General features: G+C 46.7%; 1 protein-coding gene across 8 annotated transcripts in view; it reads right to left on the reverse strand.

Moving 5' to 3' along the window:
• Positions 1–367: 367 nt before the first annotated feature.
• The window catches only part of LOC110505709 (homeobox protein Meis2), a 119,600-nt gene continuing 97,083 nt past the window's right edge, over positions 368–22,884 (reverse strand). For 4 of the 8 annotated variants that reach the window (XM_036962753.2, XM_090221007.1, XM_090221006.1 and 1 more), the window contains exons 10-13: positions 8,648–8,706; positions 6,624–6,713; positions 5,991–6,089; positions 368–2,147 (exon numbers count right to left, since the gene is read on the reverse strand). In XM_036962753.2, coding sequence (XP_036818648.1) covers positions 6,031–6,089; positions 6,624–6,713; positions 8,648–8,706 — 208 coding nt within the window. In that variant the 3' untranslated portion in view covers positions 368–2,147; positions 5,991–6,030. Of the gene's footprint in view, positions 2,148–5,990; positions 6,090–6,623; positions 6,735–8,647; positions 8,707–22,884 lie in introns of all 8 variants that reach the window. The other 4 variants (XM_036962752.2, XM_036962750.2, XM_036962751.2 and 1 more) reach the window with 1 other exon arrangement.

Below are 22,884 nucleotides of genomic sequence, written 5' to 3' on the forward strand. Positions count from 1 at the left end.
TGATTAATTTCTTTTGTTGCAACAGGTCGCCAGATTGCTTTTCTTTCTTCATTCCACTAAAGTGGCACCACTCCCTTGGGGGTTTTGCAACTATAAACTTTACCGGGTAAGGTAACCTAAGTGTGTAGAAATGCACTGTCTTTGAATGAACAATCATGCTTTTTATAGCATTACCCTAATATTGATATAGCTATTTAGCCAAACTTTGTTAACCATTTTCTGTCAGAACTATCACCATGATAACTTTGCAATAATAATAATAATAATATACGACCTATAATAAATATAAACCCATTACTATGTAGGCTTAATTACTATTACTCTTAGTTATGTTCGTAACACACAGCACACACAAATCTAACAAAAATCAAAAATGAAATATTTATTACAGCATTTGTGACTGAACACCTTTTAAACATTACGTCACAGTCCTCATACAAGTATTTAATAATGTATTTTTGACAAAGCTTAAGGGAGATGGCATTGTATCATCTAGTGAGGAACACGTGCTGAAAAAGGAAGGAATTCATAGACATACAATATCAATGCCACAGCAGATCTGAAACTAGCAAAAACATTCTTTTTCAATTGAGGTAAACACATAGAATATCTAACATGAAACAATTAATAGACTGAACTCTGTACGAAGTTTGTTGCAATATTCTCTTAGCTTTTTCCCAAAGCTTTGAGTTCATAATTTAAGTTATTTTTTTGTCTTTTTGTCTTTTTTATGTTTTTTGGTGCATCAACCATCAAATGTTTCTCCCAGTGCCAAAGAATCCACCATTGTGTCAGTATTGTCCATATGGCAAGTATGTTTATCCAGAGGCAAAGAAGCAAAGTAGGATGCTGCTTTTCCACTAGCTTCCTTCAATAGGCTCTGTCAATGAGAGTCCAGGATACAAAAAAATAAAATAAAATAAAAATGTATAAAACCAACACAATCCAGTGCTTGGGCAATTCAAACTAATAACTTTTGTTTATATACCTACAGGGCAACATTCATTCATGAACCAAAAAAATGAGGGGCATGAAACATTTTTAAACTGAATCTTCTGGAGAGATCAGATGTCATTTAGCAGCCTTTTCCCATCATGCCCTGTTCTCTATGGGGACAGCGCCTGTTCTGCCTGTTGCTCTGGTTGGGAGCGAATGGGAGTCCGTTGTTGAGATGTTCCATCTTTTCTGTTTTATAGTGCTGCTGCACCACCGAGACAGTTTCTCCTCCAGGAAGGAGCACACACAGTGTGAGAGAAAGGCTTAACCTTTAATTCTATAACTAGCTCAGGAAACATAAATTGAGTGATCAACGAAAAATGCACACGTTTTAACTTCGTTTCTATAATTTTTATACTACAGTAGTTATAACTCTTGGGAATCTTTTCTTCTCTTTTTTTCTCTCAATTTTCCAGAGTGATTTCATTTGAAAATGAGTTGAACGTGTCACTGGAGAGAGTGGGTACTGTGTTTGTATGTGTGTGTCTTGAGTTGTGTGCGTGTCCGTGTTTGCACGTGTCCGTTGTTAGAACATCTGTTGATCTTTAACAAAAGCCCAAGACAAAGTGTTCATGTCAGCTTGGTCCTCCATTTGGATGAAAGTAACAAAATTGACAAGTAAAAAAAAAAAAAAAAGGAAAAAATCATCACAGCTCATCTGGAATTCTGTTTTTAATGTCTAATTCCGGTCAAAGGGCTTTGCGTTTTTATTCTGAAATGTTTTCTGAAAATAGCTTTGTTGTAGGGTTGTTGTTGTTTTTTTCTCTTAGTAGCTGCTGCTGTTGTTGTTGATGATGTTGACGTCATTGTGGTAGTAAAGTTCCCTTATACAATTGGGCGTGGATGTCCAGGCCTTGTCCTCCAGCGCTGGGGTCAATGGGGCTCTGCGGGGGGTGGCCGGGGGCTATGTGCAGACATGGTGATTCCTGGTTGAGAGGGGGGTCCTCCGTGCATCAGCATGGCTGAGTGATGGGGATGGTGGGTGTGATGAAGGTGATGGGGGCCGGGCAGTTAGGGGTGGAGGGAGGGTCCGTGTCGAAGCTGGGTGGGGTGAGGGGTCATCTGATGAGGAGGGGTGTAACTTTGCGGGGCCATGCTCATGCCCATAGGACCACTCTGAGGTACGTACTCCCCTGGCATGCCTTGAAGCCCTGAGATCAGAGAGAGAGAGGGAGGGTTAAAAACAAGCACTCACTTGAATGGAAAAGTATTACAAAAATGGACTACTGAATTCCAAATTTCGTAACTCTGACATAAAATAAAAAATTCATTTATACCTTGTGTAAAGTGAGCTCATTTTGTGGTGTAAAAATTAAGTAAAATAACATACTAACTTCATTTAGGATTACACATGCCCCAAAAGTCCAAAGCTACTTCCGAAATGTTGTTTTAGGAGCTAAAAAAGCTATTTTATCACTAAATTTTAGGTGATTGAGAGTCTGTTACAATGTCAATAGAATCATGGTCAGTTCTCAGGTTGGAAAGTGATTTCCAACCAAATCAAATCAAATCAAATCAAATCGATTTATATAGCCCTTCGTACATCAGCTGATATCTCAAAGTGCTGTACAGAAACCCAGCCTAAAACCCCAAACAGCAAGCAATGCAGGTGTAGAAGCACGGTGGCTAGGAAAAACTCCCTAGAAAGGCCAAAACCTTGGAAGAAACCTAGAGAGGAACCAGGCTATGTGGGATGGCCAGTCCTCTTCTGGCTGTGTCGGGTGGAGATTATAACAGAACATGGCCAAGATGTTCAAATGTTCATAAATGACCAGCCATCCAGACACAATCGTCCTGGAGGATGTGAAGCTAGCTGCCAAACTGATGTTAGCAACACTAATATTTTTACAGGCAGAAGAGTCAATTCCCCCACTGAATGTAGTGACAACCCGAATAGAGGTGTTTTCTCAGGGGGACGCACTACTGTGAACATGTTTGATTTAAAACCCATTAAAGAAGTTATTAAATAATTTAGAGCCATTTAACTATAACAACACGCCAGTCTAAGAATAGCATTCAAGGCTTTGCGTTTTCCCCTCCAATAAGAGGCACTTTTAACCAAAACAAAGTGCTGCTCTTGGAAAAGTATAATGACAACAACAGCTAAAGCACAGAGACAGCAAGAAACAGAGCCAACAGAGAGATAAAAGGAGGGAGAGAGAATGTAGAGTGGAAGAGAGGGAGGGAGAAAAAGGAGGTAGGGAGGAGAGGGAGGAATATGCTGAAGTGATACCCCTTGGTACGGAGAGTAGGGCCCTGTGCTGATGTGATACCCCTTGGTACGGAGAGTAGGACCCTGTGCTGATGTGATACCCCTTGGTACAGAGAGTAGGGCCCTGTGCTGATGTGATACCCCTTGGTACAGAGAGTAGGGCCCTGTGCTGATGTGATACCCCTTGGTACGGAGAGTAGGACCCTGTGCTGATGTGATACCCCTTGGTACAGAGAGTAGGGCCCTGTGCTGATGTGATACCCCTTGGTACGGAGAGTTGGGCCCTGTGCTGATGTGTGTGGAGACCCCAGCATGTTGGCATCCCCTCACTCTGTGCCTGGTTGGTGGAAACAGAAGCCTGCTCAGTGGTGCTTCTGTTTGGTTATTCAGGGGTGTGTTTGTTGTCTGCAGACCAGGGAGAAGGTAGTGGTGGTGGGGGGCCCTGTGGCCTGGGACTGGAGTATGGGAACAGGCCTGGCCCAAAGTCCTGGACCCTGGAGAGAAGCAGGGGAGAGCAGGTGTGGGTCTGGGGTGGGATACTTCTGGTGCTGGAGCCAGTGGGGCCTGGATAGGCCTGCTTTGTAATGTGAACCCTTGGGGGATTAACGCTGCTTGGGAGGGAGGGGTGAAGGAGAGTGGTCGCCACAAGGTCACCAGGCATGCTCACTCTCCACATTCCTCCACCTTAGTACACCGCAATTAAGAAATGACAGAGCAGAGCCCAGCAAGTTGAGGAGGTAGCGAGGGAGAAAACAGGACAGCAGAGGCCAAAATTAATGACCAATCTCATTGGCTGAAAGCAAGGTGCCATTTTCTAATACTCACTACCCTCCTACTATCCACGTCTAGTTCATTGGAAATTCACAAGTTTGTCGCAGTGTTCTCTTAAAACCTCACTACGGGGTCATAAAATAAGTAATTCAATCTGGACATGCTGGGTTGGGCTGGGCAGGGCTGGGGTGTATGGCAAGGGCTGTGCGAGGGGTATGTGAGGGGTGCCCTCACCTCCATATAACCTGGAGCGGCTCCTGTTAAAAGGCCCAACAGATGTTTTTGACACTGTAAGACGGTAATCTCCAGTCTTGTAAGCTGCAGTCATTCTGTTAAGTAGATCTGTGGGCCCCCTTTATTAACAGGAGTGGTCAAATCATCTGAAGACAATAATGGTGAGACTGGTCTCTCTCTCTCTCTCTCTCTCTCTCTCTCTCTCTCTCTCTTTCTATCCCTTTCTCTCTCTCTCTCTCCTCTCCTCTCTTCTCCCCACACTCTCTCTCTCCTCTCTCCCTATCCCCCTCTCTTTATATTTCTTCCCATTCTGTTCAGTTCTGTCCTGTTCTGGTAGAGCAGGCCTGCTCAATGGCTGGAGATAATTAAGTACCAAATATACCATATTGTTTGGCGGCGTAATCAAATCAGAAGATGATAATATTCCTCTGTATTAAGCTATTAATGTAATTGGTCATGAAGCATAAAATATGTTATGTAATTGAATAGTCTCAAAATTATATAGCCTATATTAAGAATTAGCCAAGCTGAGCAAATGTTGTCTCTGTGTCTGTTTTAGGGAACATTGCTTCCCAAAGTTTTTTTTAATCCCTGACGCCATTAGCAAAGACAGGAGGGGATGAGATGAGAGAGGGAGGGAGAAAAAAGAGGAGAGAAATGGGCTTTGCCAATAGAATGGCTTTGGTGACTCTTCGGAAATTCCAGGCTCCATTTACATATAAAGGGTTCTTTTAATCAAGGTAAGTGTCATTATATTGTGCCTCACTGGGCAAAGGAGTTTGGGTGTTAAATAAAATCTCTTCTGCCCCGCCGCCGTTGGGATGTGATACATCTTGATTTTTCAAATGTCAGCGCTCTGGCACTAGTGGGAGGTGGAATGGCCAGGATTAATCAGACAGTGTGTGTGTGTGTGTGTGTGTCTGTGTGTGAGAGGGTCTCGGGTCCTTTAAATGTATCTCTGTGTCTCTCTTTGCTCTGTCTCTGTGTGTCTCATGACGGGGCTAGTCAATGCCCCCTCCAGTAAAAAATAATCAAAACACACAGGTCCCCTCCCCTCACTCCCCTCGCACCCCTACTTGCCAACCCCACCCCCCAGTGAAGGATCGGCCATGTCACCCACGGCTCGTATATCTCGCCCGAGGACCGTAATGTACTGCGGCGCTCCCGTCTTTGCATATAAGATAATTTGGGCATCAATCGTTCCCAAGACAGATTTATGTCACTCAGAGGACAGTTTCACTTCTCCTTCTTTATCGCTTCACTGGAGCCTGCTTAATTTCTCCCCGTCAGACCCTGCCTCTGGAGATGTTATTTTTCCCTAAATGTCCAACATTTGCATTGGCTGTCAGAGATGGGGAGAGAGATGGCCCTGTTGGGATAAATGAATGTGTGGTGTCGGTACATGCCATGCTATCAAGACCTTGGTTGTTGGTTGTGCTGGTTGTTCTTCTGTTGTCTGGGCTGGCGCCACAAGTCCCCCCTCTCTCTCCCAGGGACCAACAGGAGAAAGCTTCACGGCATGGCGGCAACTCCCACTATTCCCAGTCCTTCTATTCATCTTTCAGTAGCTAGCTAACCCCCCTTCCTTACCCCCCTTCCGCCCCTTAAAGCACCATGCTACACCAACCACACTCACTGGTTGTCAAGGGGGTTGCTGTGGGGGAGGTTGTTGTAAAATTAGGGTGGGGATGGGAGGGGGAATGTGGTGAAGTAAGGGGGTTTGTGGGTTAAAACCACAAGCCCAGAGGTTTGAGAAATAAAGCCCAGTTGTACTTACTTCCCCCTTTTTCTTTGCGTTTTGCTTTACAAGATGGAGGTTACATGTAGTGCCATTGCCCATCCATGCCCATATTCATCCCCATTCCACTCATAGGCCCTAGAAGAGGAAAAACACAGTCAGCAGAAGGTCAAAGGTGGAATGGCAGACAGGTCAGAGCAGATAGACACCCTGGTAGGGAGAAGGACGGATTGGTTACAGAGAGGAAGAGGAAGAGAAGGTGCAGTAGTTAAGTGTCTAAAAATGTTAGTCTCCACAAATCTCCCCGTTCGTTACAAAGATTTGTGTCATTTTCTAGAGATGGGTGAAAAGAGAGACAAGCAAATGGAGGTAAATAGTGATACCTAAGGGAGTTGAGAGAGGAGGGTGGAGTTGACTGAGTAAGTGAACTCTATTATGATGCAGTGATATCATCAGTAGTTTTGTGACATTGGTTAGTATTGGGTTGATGATGCTGCCATGTACAGCACAGTAGTCAGTGCTGGTGTGACATTTCCAGGGCTAGAGGGGTTGGAGTGTGTTGCTGTCAGTAGTCATACAGTCACAGGGGTTGCATTGGTGACTGTAAACATACACAGCACAGTGACTAGTATACAGTATGCAGGACAGGAGGAGGAGGAGGGGGGGCCTTACCAGCTGGTCGGATCCCCATGTGCTGCTGGCCGTCCAGTACAAAGCTGCCCATGGGCTGGCCCTCCGGACTGTACGCTGCTCCTTGACTCACTGAAGGATCAAGAAGAAAACCTGATTGTAGTCAAAACATGGACACGAGGGGGGGGAGAGAAGACAAACCACACAATCAGCTTACTGTCCCAGCTCCGGCCCAAACATACTGCAACACATTATGTCCACCATGACTGATGCATGGCATGCAAACACATACAGTATGAGTCCACACACACACACATACACACACACACACACACACACACACACACACTTTAACATTAGACAAAAGAAGGGGTAATGCATTGCTCTCTAACTGAGAAAAGGAAGCAAGCAGTTTGACATGATCAGGATTTTCTGTCAAGACCATCACCAGCCATTCCCAAAGCAACAGGGATGTTATTTCATGGACAGAGACACGTTATGGGACATCATTGGCAAAAACATCACTATTTACCCCCCTGCAATTGTCATTATCTACCCCTGCAAATTCAAATGAGTTAAAATCTCCTGAGTACAGCAAAGCTGAAAACACTGATCATGATCATTATTTACAAATAAGATTCATATAAAAATATTATTCAAGCATCATAATACTGTCCACAGTAGTAATCAAATTAGGTCATAGTGTCATATCATTAGCCCTATTCAGTAAGAGTATTGTGGAGTCTGTAGCAAACAGCATATTCCTGGACTAAACAGCCTAATCTGGAGTAATCTGTCAAATTGAAGATTAGGGGAAGCTTTTAGTCATGCTGTCTTCAGAGAGATTACTGATTGCCACACTCTAAACACACGCTCTCTGTCTCTCTCTTCTCTCCTCTCTCTCAAATATTCCCAACAAACCACAATAATTGTACTGAGATTTGGAAAGGCGCGTCTCATTTCAATAACTGTTTAACTTAATTTGCACAATCTCCTCCCCAATTTGTGGGTCTCTCTCTAGATTTGGAGCGAGCTAATCAACAAAAAGCTTTTCTCCCTCAAAGACAAATTATGTGGCGTTTTTCCTTAGTAATGTTACAGTCGATACGGCCTAGGGTGGCTACATAAATTCCTGCCCGGATTATTTGCTCGATTCTAGAGTGGCATGTTTATGACTTAATCTTTCAGTGCTTTTTGTCGTCTGACCATTGTAGATATGGAAAATCAATGCCTGATCAATTTGCAATATGAACCCTTCCTTAATCCTTTTCGGAGGAATGGAAATTGATTTTGCGTTGTAGATATGTGGTAGTGGAGTATGGGCCTGAGGGCACACACTTAGTGTGTTGTGAAACTGTAATGCACGCATTGTAATGTTTTTAAAATTGTATTAAAATTGCCTTAATTTTGCCGGACCCCAGGAAGAGTAGCTGCGCCTTGGCAGCAGCTAATGGGGATCCATAATAAATACAAAATCTCTCCCTTACGTAGGGCGTCCAGACAGAAATCAGAGATCAATGGATCATATTAAACTCATTTTCATCTGTTAGGTAGTTTTTCATGACCAGAATGAATTAATCGCCCACAATTACTAAATTGAAATGATGACGTTCAATACAATCACATATAGGACCCTTGATATTTCAAATCTGGGCTAAGTGAATACCGAGCAGCAACAGCCAGAGGACTGACACTTGGGAATTGAGTGAGTTAAAAAACACAAAGTAGATACCAAAATGCTCCAAGCATTCCTGGAGCTTCTCTTGTGCCCAATTAGCAATTCACAGAGAGAGAACATGTTGCTAAAGCACCTCTCAGTGTTAGATTAGGATATCGGCAATTACAGGCAATCAACTAACAGATAGCGTCACCACCACACACTTCCCATTGAGAAAATAAGAAGATAGGGTGTGGTGTGTGTGTGTGTGTTTGGTGGTAGTAGGGGGGCTGGGGATTCTCCCTTACAAATCCAGGCTAGTAGGCATGATGTGTATGCCAGTACATTAACTGGAAGAGCTGGTGTTTCTGGAAAAAGTGGAAAAGATGTGCAGAGTAGACTTTCTTACCTGCTCGATTTGACTGGTCAATCATGGGCTGTACTATTCTTCTCCTGGCATTAATGAACCTGGGAGAGAAGAGAGAAGAAAAGAGAAAAACACTTTCAATCACACAGCATTCACCAACAGGAGAGTTCATCGGAAACCGCAGCACAACAACACAGTTTTGCATGACTTAGTAACAACATTAGCCACTGGCTCTTGGAGAGCCAATCAAAACAGATACAGCAACAACAAAAGGGTGATTGTGAGCAGACTTGGAAACCCAACAAGGTTTTCTTTTAATGCCCCTTATGATCTATTTCCCTTGTTTAATAAAGCTTTTGATTACATTTGGTTGCTATGGAGACCGGGAAAGCATTCCACAGGCATTAAGTGTGTGCTATGGTGAAGCAGCCATGCCACTGAGAAACTAGACCACGCAGTAGGCTATGTCACAACTCTCTCTCACACACATGCACTCACGCACACACATTAACACACATGCGCACCCTATAAACATGTTATTCCTCGCGTGTTATCACTCATTAGAAATTCAAAATAATATACGTTCGCAAGGGGCAACATACAAATGGTCCCTTTCATTTGCCCCCACCCCCCCCAACTCTCTCTCTCTCTCTATCTCTCTCTCTCTCTTTTCATTGCGGGGGGTTGTGCTCCCCGTCCAGCTGTCTATAAATGAGGACCAGGCATGGCCACTCGGCTCTTTCACAAGGTATTGTTATGTCAGCAAGCCCATCAATTAGGCTGTGTGAAGTTTTATCACCGCCACAGCGGTGAATAAGTGCAGTTCCACAAAGCCTTCCCTGTGCAGTCCTCCCCGACTCTCCTCTCTGCTCCCGCCACTTTCCACTGTAAAGACCAAGGGGTCATCTGGAGGTGACTGCCAGCCAGGGGCAACCTCTTAAAGTCCCAAATGGGACGCAGTGACCCAGGGCTGTGTCAAAGACAAGCTGGCTTCACTACCCCAGACTGGGCCAGCTTTACCTATACTGGTCATCTCCATCTAGGCTGTATCACAACCGGCCGTGATTGGGAGTTCCATAGGGCGGCGCACAGTTGGCCCAGTGTCATCCAGATTTGGCAGGTGTAGGCCGTTATTGTAAATAAGAATTTGTTCTTAACTGATTTGCCTAGTTAAATAAAGGTTAAATAAAAAAATAAAAAATAGTGAACTCTAGTACCTCCCTATCTCTCTCTCTCTCTCTCTCATACTAAGAAGTCAGAGAGGAGTGAGCTCGGTAGCGCTAAAGGTACCCACATGTGGTTGATATTAGAGGAAAGTTTCAGATCATCATGGGGTGATTCCAGCATGGAGCCCCTTTTCAAAGAATAAAAAAGAGAGAAAGGTAACTTTTTTGGAACATGGAGGAAATGGAGATGGAAAAAAGGGAAGGTTCTGGAACCAATTTGAGTTCCTAATCCCCCATGAACCCCTGATACCTGCCTTTACCTTCACCTATTAACGTAAACGGCCGTAATCTGCCTGCTCAAAGTGACATTGGTAAATGGACAAAACGCACGGTTGGGAAAAGAGATGGATGCAAGCTTATTTGCGAGGGTGCACCCAGAGGGCAGATAGACTGTACTGCTGAACCCAGACAGAGAAATGACAGACTAACGCCTACATGGGAAAAGAGAGAGGAAAAGTTAGGCAGATCATATCAATGTTGATTTGGGACTGTGATGTGTGATCTATTGAAGAGAGGTTTTGTTTTTGGACCTATCGTAAATACCAGTTTAAACTATCTGTGGCTCACACACAACACTCCTTCCGTGGCTTCCAACTGCTCTTAAACGCTAGTAAAACCAAATGCATGCTTTTCAACCGTTCGCTGCCTGCACCCGCACGCCCGACTAGCATCACCACCCTGGATGGTTCCGGCCTAGAATATGTGGACATCTTATAAGTACCTAGGTGTCTGGTTAGACTGTAAACTCTCCTTCCAGACTCATATCAAACATCTCCAATCCAAAATCAAATCTAGAATCGTCTTTCTATTTCGCAACAAAGCCTCCTTCACTCACGCCGCCAAACTTACCCTCGTAAAACTGACTATCCTACCGATCCTCGACTTCGGCGATGTCATCTACAAAATGGCTTCCAATACTCTACTCAGCAAACTGGATGCAGTTTATCACAGTGCCATCCGCTTTGTTACTAAAGCACCTTATACCACCCACCACTGCGACCTGTATGCTCTAGTCGGCTGGCCCTCGCTACATGTTCGTCGCCAGACCCACTGGCTCCAGGTCATCTACAAGTCCATGCTAGGTAAAACTCCGCCTTATCTCAGTTCACTGGTCATGATGGCAACACTCACCCGTAGCATGCGCTCCAGCAGGTGTATCTCACTGATCATCCCTAAAGCCAACACCTCATTTGGCCGCCTTTCCTTCCAGTTTTCTGCTGCCTGTGACTGGAACGAATTGCAAAAATCGTTGAAGTTGGAGACTTTCATCTCCCTCACCAACTTTAAACATCTGCTATCTGAGCAGCTAACCGATCGCTGCAGCTGTACATAGTCCATCGGTAAATAGCCCACCCAATTTACCTACCTCATCCCCATACTGTTTTTATTTATGTACTTTTCTGCTCTTTTGCACACTAGTATCTCTACCTGCACATGACCATCTCATCATTGATCACTCCAGTGTTAATCTTCTAAATTGTAATTATTCGCCTACCTCCTCATGCCTTTTGCACACAATGTATATAGACTCTTTTTAAAAAAAATGTAAAAACATTTCTACTGTGTTATTGACTTGTTTATTGTTTACTCCATGTGTAACTCTATGTTGCTGTCTGTTCACACTGCTATGCTTTATGTTGGCCAGGTCGCAGTTGTAAATGAGAACTTGCTCTCAACTGGCCTACCTGGTTAAATAAAGGTGAAATAAAAAATACATTTTAAAAATACATTTAAATAAACACACTATGAGTTAGAGGGATATAAAAGAGCATCTTTGGCTGTCTATCGTCTACCTTTACTGTCAGAAGTGTCACTACACCTGCAGTACATTAGAAAGAGTCAGGCTTCCAGCATCTACACCAGGTGAGTAAGTAAACAAAGCAGAAATTCCTGCTATCGCGCTCGCTCTGGGCAGGCTCACAGAGCAAAGCTCACACAGAGCAAGGCCCACAGAGCAAGGCCCACACAGAGCAAGGCTCACACAGAGCAAGGCCCACACAGAGCAAGGCTCTCACAGAGCAAAGCTCACACAGAGCAAGGCCCACAGAGCAAGGCCCACACAGAGCAAGGCTCACACAGAGCAAGGCCCACACAGAGCAAGGCTCTCACAGAGCAAGGCTCACACAGAGCAAGGCTCACAGATCAAGGCCCACAGAGCAAGGCTCACACAGATCAAGGCCCACAGAGCAAGGCTCACACAGAGCAAGGCTCACACAGAGCAAGGCTCACAGAGCAAAGCTCACACAGAGCAAGGCCCACAGAGCAAGGCCCACACAGAGCAAGGCTCACACAGAGCAAGGCTCTCACAGAGCAAGGCTCTCACAGATCAAGGCCCACACAGAGCAAGGCTCACACAGAGCAAGGCTCACACAGAGCAAGGCTCACACAGAGCAAGGCCCACACAGAGCAAGGCTCTCACAGAGCAAGGCTCACACAGAGCAAGGCTCACACAGAGCAAGGCTCACACAGAGCAAGGCTCTCACAGATCAAGGCCCACACAGAGCAAGGCTCACACAGAGCAAGGCTCACACAGAGCAAGGCTCACAGATCAAGGCCCACAGAGCAAGGCCCACAGCAAGGCCCACAGAGCAAGGCTCACAGAGCAAGGCTCATAGATCAAGGCCCATAGAACAAGACCCACAGAACAAGGCCTGCCAAAAATATATGTCCTGCTCTCTCTTTTTTTCTTTCTCCCAAGATGGCACATATGGTTTGGAAATTATAACCATGTGGATTCTTACCTATTCTGGACAACCATAAGCACTTAATATCAGGAATGTTTCTTGCAGGTGCTAAATATTCCCATCCTGGATCAGTGACAGGAAGACAGAGCCCCAGGAATAACAAAGTGCACATGGAACAGCGTGTTTGAGTTACTGATCTATTTAGAACACGTTTTGATCTTATCCAACTAAACGGTTGCTCATTTGTACTTCTTATGAAAGGTATTGCATAGCTATACACAAACATATTTTCCTATCTGGTTGCTGTCTACACTCAACTGTTATGCTGTTCCAACATGGTCATTTGAGTAGGGAAAACAGTTCTTCACAGCAGCATACACAAACATACACTCAGTAGCCGGTTTATTAGGTACACCCCCCCGTTCACGAAAATGGTTCGCTCCTACAGACAGTGAGTCACGTGGCCTATATAAAGCAGGCAGACAGGCATCGAGGCATTCAGTTACTTCAATTGAACGATAGAACCGGCTAAACGATTGTCGTTTTACCCATTCCCGTCGGTGCCTGGCGCACCGGTTCCAGTACCTCAGAAACGGTGTCTAGTGTTTGCCGAGAACGGTGCAACAATCATAGGTCCCTCGATACCAATTGAGCAACGTTTGAATGTAACAGCGTATCTGAGAATAGAATCCATGACCCAAAGAATTCAGGCAGGTCTGGAGGCAAAGGCTGGGTCCATCTCGGTACTAGATGGGTGTACCTTAAAACTGGCAACTGAGTGCATATAGATTTTCTATTACTTTCTGTCAGGGCCGCTGCCAAGATTGATCCCCCCCCCCCCTCCCCACACACAAACACACACATGGTTCTGTTTTTATTCTCTGAACAAGTGGCCAAAGTAAGGCGGTTGGTAGGGGCAGCGGGGAGGGAGGGGGTTGCTGACCGACCGAAGCCCCACTCTGCCCCTAGAGCACCTTTTATCAGGTTGAGTAAAGCCAATTGAGATTATCAGAGCCAGCCCTGATAACACTGTTTTCTCTCCTCTTATGAGCTGCTAATGGTGTGTGCTTCAAACAACACCAGCAGAAATTCTCCAGAGATGGAGGGAGGAGTGAAGGGATGGATGGCAGGCAGGGAGGGAGGAGTGAATGGATGGATGGCAGGCAGGGAGGGAGGGAGGAGTGAAGGGATGGATGGCAGGCAGGGAGGGAGGGAGGAGTGAAGGGATGGATGGCAGGCAGGGAGGGAGGGAGGAGGGAAGGGATGGATGGCAGGCAGAGAGGGAGGGAGGAGTGAAGGGATGGATGGCAGGCAGGGAGGGAGGGAGCAGTGAAGGGATGGATGGCAGGCAGGGAGGGAGGGAGGAGTGAAGGAATCGATGGCTGGCAGTGAGGGAGGGAGGAGTGAAGGGATGGATGGCTGGCAGGGAGGGAGGGAGGAGTGAAGGGATGGATGGCAGGGAGGGAGGGAGGAGTGAAGGGATGGATGGCAGGCAGGGAGGGAGGGAGGAGTGAAGGGATGGATGGCAGGCAGGGAGGGAGGGAGGAGTGAAGGGATAGATGGCAGGCAGGGAGGGAGGGAGGAGTGAAGGGAGGAGGGAAGGGATGGATGGCAGGGAGGGAGGGAGGAGTGAAGGGAGGAGGGAAGGGATGGATGGCAGGCAGGGAGGGAGGGAGGAGTGAAGGGATGGATGGCAGGCAGGGAGGGAGGGAGGAGTGAAGGGATGGATGGCTGGCAGGGAGGGAGGGAGGAGTGAAGGGATGGATGGCTGGCAGGGAGGGAGGGAGGAGTGAAGGGATGGATGGCAGGCAGGGAGGGAGGGAGGAGTGAAGGGATGGATGGCAGGCAGGGAGGGAGGGAGGAGTGAAGGGATGGATGGCAGGCAGGGAGGGAGGGAGGAGTGAAGGGATGGATGGCAGGCAGGGAGGGAGGGAGGAGTGAAGGGATGGATGGCAGGCAGGGATGGAGGGAGGAGTGAAGGGATGGATGGCAGGCAGGGGGGGAGGGAGGAGGGAAGGGATGGATGGCAGGCAGGGAGGGAGGGAGGAGTGAAGGGATGGATGGCAGGCAGGGAGGGAGGGAGGAGTGAAGGGATGGATGGCAGGCAGGGATGGAGGGAGGAGTGAAGGGATGGATGGCAGGCAGGGAGGGAGGGAGGAGGGAAGGGATGGATGGCAGGCAGGGAGCGAGGGAGGAGTGAAGGGATGGATGGCAGGCAGGGAGGGAGGGAGGAGTGAAGGGATGGATGGCAGGCAGGGAGGGAGGGAGGAGTGAAGGGATGGATGGCAGGCAGGGATGGAGGGAGGAGTGAAGGGATGGATGGCAGGCAGGGAGGGAGGGAGGAGTGAAGGGATGGATGGCAGGCAGGGAGGGAGGGAGGAGGGAAGGGATGGATGGCAGGCAGGGAGGGAGGGAGGAGTGAAGGGATGGATGGCAGGCAGGGATGGAGGGAGGAGGGAAGGATGGCAGGCAGGGATGGAGGGATGAGGGAAGGGATGGATGGCAGGCAGGGAGGGAGGGAGGAGTGAAGGGATGGTAGGCAGGCAGGGATGGAGGGAGGAGGGAAGGGATGGATGGTAGGCAGGGAGGGAGGGAGAGGGAGGGAAGGGATGGATGGCAGGCAGGGATGAGGGAGGAGGGACAGGATGGATGGATGGATGGATGGCAGGCAGGCAGGCAGGGATGGATGGATGGATGGATGGAGGAGTGAAGGGATGGATGGATGGCATTGATGGAGGGAGGAGGGAAGGGATGGATGGCAGGCAGGCAGGGATGAAGGGATGTGTCCATGTGTGTAAGGGGGGCGACTACACTCCCAAACCTTCGAACTCACACACATCCACAGAATAGACACAACCACAGAACAGACACATCCACAGAATAGACACATCCACAGAATAGACACATCCACAGAATAGACACAACCACAGAACAGACACATCCACAGAATAGACACATCCACAGAATAGACACATCCACAGAATACACACAATCACAGAATAGACATATCCACAGAATATACACATCCACAGAATAGACACAACCACAGAATAGACACAACCACAGAATAGACACAACCACAGAACAGACACATCCACAGAATAGACACATCCACAGAATACACACAATCACAGAATAGACATATCCACAGAATATACACATCCACAGAATAGACACAACCACAGAATAGACTCATCCACACAATAGACACAACCACAGAATGAATAGACACATCCACAGAATAGACATGACCACAGTCACCACGTCTACATGTCTGAGGGCTAACCAGACCAGAAGAGAGAGAGAGGTAGACACACTAGGGGCAGACAGGGGTTTCTCCAAAACATCCAACCATGTTTTAGTATTTACATCTGATGGTTTCCCTTATGTTCTTACACTGCACGGCATTACGATTCACACACCCGCACACACACACACACACACACACCCGCACACACACACACACACACACACACACACACACACACACACACACACACACACACACACACACACACACACACACACACACACACACACACACACACACACACACACACACACACACACACACACACACACACACACACACGCACACACAGCGACTCTCAGCATGGGAACTTCATGCTGTTTTCAAACAAATAATTAAAGCAAGGTTACCGGGTCTTGGGGAGGTCATTTCTGTGGATACCGCTAAGAATGTGTACTTTACAGAGAGCGAGAGAGAAAGAGAGAGAGAGAGAGAGAGAGGGAGAGAGAGAGAGAGAGGGAGAGCTGTCCCCAGAGGACTAAACAATCTGCAGTTGTTGCTGCTACAGTATGTGGAAGGGAGTGTTCCACAGGCTAACAGTAGTGCATTGGAGGGTGCATTGAACTTGGTGGGGCTGCGTGTGTATGAGAGAGAGAGAGAGAGAGAGAGAGAGAGAGAGAGAGAGAGAGAGAGAGAGAGACTGTTTAATGTGCACCCTGCTTTACTAATCCACTCAGAGACCCAAAATAGTATAAAAAAGGTTCCAATCACTTCTAATTCGTACGGAAAACTCTTCTGTGTGTGTATGTGTGTGTACTTGTTCATGCCCGTATCCAGCATGTGTGTACGTGTGTATGTGCATGCCTGTGAATGTAGCCTACTGTACACAGGAAAGTGCAAATGGGACTCCACTCACAGATACAGTACTTCACCCAGCACATTTAAATCTACCAGGGACACACTGTGTCTATGTACAAACTCTCTGTCTGCCACAGGGCCAAGAGTGTATCACTTTCAAAACAAGTCCTATAGAGACATGGATTTACTGCAGCTCTGGGTGTTTTTCTATATGGGGCCTTCGCAGCATAACACAATAACAGCAACAATATGAGTAATGGAGTCCAGACAGCATGAGGCCACTTGACCCTGGCTGTCCACTGAGCTGGATCAACACACGATCCCCAGCCACTAATATCAGCTCACTCAAACAGTGGGGAGCGCCACTGCAAAGCAACTGTTTAGGTATTAAATACCCCAGCTAGCATGTTAGCACGCTATGCTACGCTAACACCAGACCAGAGACAGTGCGTGTGTGCAAGGAAGGGGATTCAAGTTCCATAATAATGACTGATGTCCTGTGTGAGAGAGAGACAGAGAGAGAAGTTCCCCTTCAGAAGACCTTAGCCTTGGTGTTCTATTTCGTCCTGTGATAATGTCACATGCTGTTTCTTCCCGGAGAAATAAAGGGCTCTCAGAGAGAAGGGAATGGAGGAATGGTGACTTTGCATTTGCATCACAACAAACCAGTCCAGCTGTTGAATCTCTGGGGCTTTCCTCTCCTCTTCTCTTTTTGTTCTTCTTCCCCTCCCTTTTTCCTCCTCTCAATCTGTCAGAAATGACTTGTTTCTGGTTAACTGACTCGCGGCCACACCTGGTAACTTGCTCCTGTTGTCAGCATTCCTTTCCGGAGAAATCCTCATGCCTAACTCTCCAGCCCTGGAGCGCAGCCAAGAGAGAGACAGAGAAAGAAAGAAAGAGAGAGAGAGACTCACAGAGCCAATCATGGGGAGATCTGAGGGAGCCCAGCCAATCGGGAGCGGGGTCACTTGTTTGATGAGTTTGTGGTGAAAGAGAGACAAGGAGTAAGTGAGAGAGAGAGAGAGAGAGAGACGAAAGAGAGAGAGAGAAAACAAGACAAACTAAACATGTCTCTCCAAGAAACAAAGAGAGAAGGGGTCCTTAAATGAATCGTGACACAGAAATAGTTGACGGTTTACTGCCTCCATAGCTAACCTGAATATGCCCATTTGAAGCATCCATGCCAAAGTTAGGGGAGGGGTGGTTGGAGCGATTTTCCGTTTGCCAGTCAAATTCCTGGGCCTCTGCTTTTCCAAGAAAGATTAGACGCGACGCGATCTGAACTGAAAGATGCTTAGACTCAATCCTCCAATCATTGTTTACCAACATCACTGTCCTCTGCTTTCTATTAGACCTCATTGCTTCCATAGTTCTGCTTTCAGAGAAACATAAAGATTTCAAACCCTGAGTGAGTGATTGAGTCACTATTCGCTAGAATGAGAAAAATGGAAGAAGAGTCTTAGTAAGAAATAAAAATAAAAAGTCTGGAGAAACAGATGATGCACTTTGACCTGGAAGTGCATGCAGATTAACTTGGGAGGGTGTGTTTAATACAAAGCAAACAAGGCCTAATTATCAGGCAGTGGGCAGGGCAGCCCAGGTCCACAAGGCTGATAATCTGCTGTAGTGTAAATACAGATGGAGTCAGTCCACCTGACTCCAGTCCACCTGGGCGTCCCAGACACACTGTAATAGTTTAAGCCAGCCACCAGATTGTAGCACCTATCTACGGGTTTATCATAAACTATCAAAAAGGATCCTTTCAAAAAGCTACTCCAGGAGACGAGGGGGAGGAGCGAGAAAGCTTCCTCCGGCTATTCATATCAGAGAGTTCCTCTCTTCTTTAAGTTAAAACAGGAGTGAAGAGACATAAGCCGTGCAGCATTACATCACCCCCTTGTTTTGATTTAGTGCAGATGTGAAACGAAGCGAAGCCGGGAAAGCTTTCTTTTAGGACGTAGGAGAAGCTGCAAGGGCCCGTGTTTAGGGCTGCCACTATGTTCTTCCCTCTCTCTCTCTCTCTCTCTCTCTCCCTCTCTCTCTCTCTCTCTCTCTCTCTCTCTCCCCCCCTCTCTCTCTCTCTCCCCCCTCTCTCTCTCTCTCAAAAGGCAATAGCTTCACCTTAAATTTTCCATATACATCCACTGACTGGTTTTCTCTCCTTATTTTCTATAACTTTTAACTGATTTACTTTTGTAACATTCATCTCTACGAAATATGGGCAGAATTAGCATTTCTCTGTCTCTCTCTCCAACCAGTGGTATGCAGCTAGAAGTCATTAAGAGTGGAGTGGAAAATCAGACACAGAATTATATATTTGTTTTGCAAACTGACACGATTTAACGAGCAGCTAATTAAAATAAATCAATAGCACTGCGGCACTCTCTCTCTCCCTCATTCTCGATCTTTCCCTCGTTCTAGTTCTCTCTCTCTCTACCTCATTCTCCCCCCCTCTCTCTCTCTCCCTCATTCTCGATCTTTCCCTCGTTCTAGTTCTCTCTCTCTCTACCTCATTCTCCCCCCCTCTCTCTCTCTCCCTCATTCTCGATCTTTCCCTCATTCTAGTTCTCTCTCTCTCTACCTCATTCTCCCCCCCCCCTCTCTCTCTCTCTCTCTCTTCCCGTGTGAGGGAAGTGGTGCTTGACTGTTGGCGTTACCTCTGATATAACTCCATATCAGCTCTTTCTACCTGTATTATCATGTGTCAATAATAACCATCAGGAGAATAACCATCAATAACCAACCACCAAATACAATGCATCAGATGATCTATATCAGGCTTATGGGGGAGGAACGTCACCCTCTACCAAATACAATGCATCAGATGATCTATATCAGGCTTATGGGGGAGGAACGTCACCCTCTACCAAATACAATGCATCAGATGATCTATATCAGGCTTATGGGGGAGGAACGTCACCCTCTACCAAATACAATGCATCAGATGATCTATATCAGGCTTATGGGGGAGGAACGTCACCCTCTACCAAATACAATGCATCAGATGATCTATATCAGGCTTATGGGGGAGGAACGTCACCCTCTACCAAATACAATGCATCAGATGATCTATATCAGGCTTATGGGGGAGGAACGTCACCCTCTACCAAATACAATGCATCAGATGATCTATATCAGGCTTATGGGGGAGGAACGTCACCCTCTACCAAATACAATGCATCAGATGATCTATATCAGGCGTATGGGGGAGGAACGTCACCCTCTACCAAATACAATGCATCAGATGATCTATATCAGGCTTATGGGGGAGGAACGTCACCCTCTACCAAATACAATGCATCAGATGATCTATATCAGGCTTATGGGGGAGGAACGTCACCCTCTACCAAATACAATGCATCAGATGATCTATATCAGGCTTATGGGAGAGGAACGTCACCCTCTACCAAATACAATGCATCAGATGATCTATATCAGGCTTATGGGGGAGGAACGTCACCCTCTACCAAATACAATGCATCAGATGATCTATATCAGGCTTATGGGGGAGGAACGTCACCCTCTACCAAATACAATGCATCAGATGATCTATATCAGGCGTATGGGGGAGGAACGTCACCCTCTACCAAATACAATGCATCAGATGATCTATATCAGGCTTATGGGGGAGGAACGTCACCCTCTACCAAATACAATGCATCAGATGATCTATATCAGGCTTATGGGGGAGGAACGTCACCCTCTACCAAATACAATGCATCAGATGATCTATATCAGGCTTATGGGAGAGGAACGTCACCCTCTACCAAATACAATGCATCAGATGATCTATATCAGGCTTATGGGGGAGGAACGTCACCCTCTACCAAATACAATGCATCAGATGATCTATATCAGGCTTATGGGGGAGGAACGTCACCCTCTACCAAATACAATGCATCAGATGATCTATATCAGGCTTATGGGGGAGGAACGTCACCCTCTACCAAATACAATGCATCAGATGATCTATATCAGGCTTATGGGGGAGGAACGTCACCCTCTACCAAATACAATGCATCAGATGATCTATATCAGGCTTATGGGGGAGGAACGTCACCCTCTACCAAATACAATGCATCAGATGATCTATATCAGGCTTATGGGGGAGGAACGTCACCCTCTACCAAATACAATGCATCAGATGATCTATATCAGGCTTATGGGGGAGGAACGTCACCCTCTACCAAATACAATGCATTCGGAAAGTATTCAGACCTCTGAACTGTTTGCACATTTTGTTACGTTACAGCCTTTATTCTAAAATTGATTAAATCAATTGTTTTCCTCATGAATGTACACATAATGACAAAACGAAAACAGAAATACCATATTTACATACGTATACAGACCCTTTGCTATGAGACTAGAAATTGAGCATCAGGTGCATCCTGCTTCCTTGAGATGTTTCTACAACTTGATTGGATTCCACCTGTGGTAAAATATATTGATTGCACACACCTGTCTATATAAGGTCCCACAGTTGACAGTGCACGTTAACCAAAAACCAAGCCATGAGGTCAAATGAATTGTCAGTCAAGCTCCAAGACTCTTCCTAGAGCTGGCCGCCAGGCCATACTGAACAATCTGTGGAGAAGGGCCTTGGTCAGGGAGGTGACCAAGAACCTGATGGTCACTCTGCAAGAGCTCCAGAGTTCTTCTGTGGAGATGGGAGAACCTTCCAGAAGGACAACTATTTCTGCAGCAGTCCACCAATCATGCCTTATGGTAGAGTGGCCCGACGGAAGCCACTCCTCAGTAAAAGGCACATGACAGCCCACTTGGAGTTTGCCAAAAGGCACCTAAAGGACTCTCAGACCATGAGAAGGAAGATTCACTGGTCTGATGAAACCAATATTGAACATTTGTCTGGAGGAAACCTGGCACCATTTCTATGGTTAAGCATGGTGGTGGCAACATCATGCTGTGGGGACGTTTTCACCAGCAGGAATGGGAGACTAGTCAGGATCAAGGGGAAGATGAACGCGGAAAAGTACAGAGAGATCCTTGATGAAAACCTGCCCCACAGCACTCAGGACCTCAGACTGGGGTGAAGGTTCACCTTCCAACAGGACAATGACCCTAAGCACACAGACAGTGCAGTATTCGCTTCGGGCAGTGAGACCAATATGTCTTACTCTATCCACAAAGACACCCTCACAACTCAACATCCCCCCAAAATGACTCAACTGTCCACTTTAGGGAGGTTACCCCTGGGCCCTCCTCCCTGTGGGGTGAGGCAGGTGGTAGTGGGGCTGACCCCTGTGGTAGGTCCGGCCGGTCAGACCTCAACTGCTGACTGTCTGTCAAAACCACCTCCTGTGGCCAATGGCTGGGGCCACAGGGCCAGGAAGCTCAAGGTTGTCGCTACTTTAATCCGGATCGCAGCAGTAGCTGCTGCTCCTCACACAGCCACGACTTTGTTCCTCCGTTACTCCTCTCTTCTCCCTACTCTGTCTCACCCCTTGGCACAAAACCCATGTTAACCACTGGAAATCCAGAGAAAAATTGGGAAAGAAAATAAAGCAAAAACACGAGGGGGAAATAGAGGGGGGAAAAAAGAAAAAAAAACTCCAGTTTCTCTTCCCCGCAACATCAACAAGCTCTGACAACTGCAACAGGGTTTTTTCCGGCAGGGCTCTCAGGCATCTCCTTTTGACGCTTCGCCCTGCCTTTCTTTTTTAAGAGATATGATAGTTATTGTTCCAATCCAAATGGAATGGACCACGGCCAATCCTGCCCCGGGCGTCAACACACCTGTATGAAAGAGGCCTTTTGTAGTAACCCGGCAACCCTGCTAACCTGCACCTAGCTCTACCAGTTTTTAGGCTGTTAAGGAGGGGGAAGAATGCACGCCGCTGTCTCTCTCTGTCTCTCCTTCTATCTCTCTTTCTCTCTTTGCTCAGAAGGCACCCTAATCACTCCCCTTATTAATCCCTTTTCTTCTCCAGGCAGTCACCTTTGCTCTGGAATGTTTTTACTAGTGCTATTATTGTTGATTATCACCAGCAGAGGAGGGATTAGGGAGAGGAGTTGGTCTACATCCTCTTGTTAGCCCTCAGTCTCTATCCCCCTCTGGATTTCTTGCTCTTTCCCCCAAAAACAAGATCTTATTAACATGCATAGGTGCACTAAAGGTATTCCTACCCCTGTCTGGGCAAACTGAGGCTCAGGGGGAGCAACAGCTGTGTTTTCCCTTGTTTGAAGTAGAGTTGAAAACATCCAGCACATGTCAATATTAGCCTCTGTCAAGGATCTCTG

The sequence above is a fragment of the Oncorhynchus mykiss genome, chromosome 25 (genome assembly GCF_057628025.1).
Source record: "Oncorhynchus mykiss isolate SJ-2025 chromosome 25, ASM5762802v1, whole genome shotgun sequence".
NCBI classification, from domain to species: Eukaryota; Metazoa; Chordata; class Actinopteri; order Salmoniformes; family Salmonidae; genus Oncorhynchus; species Oncorhynchus mykiss.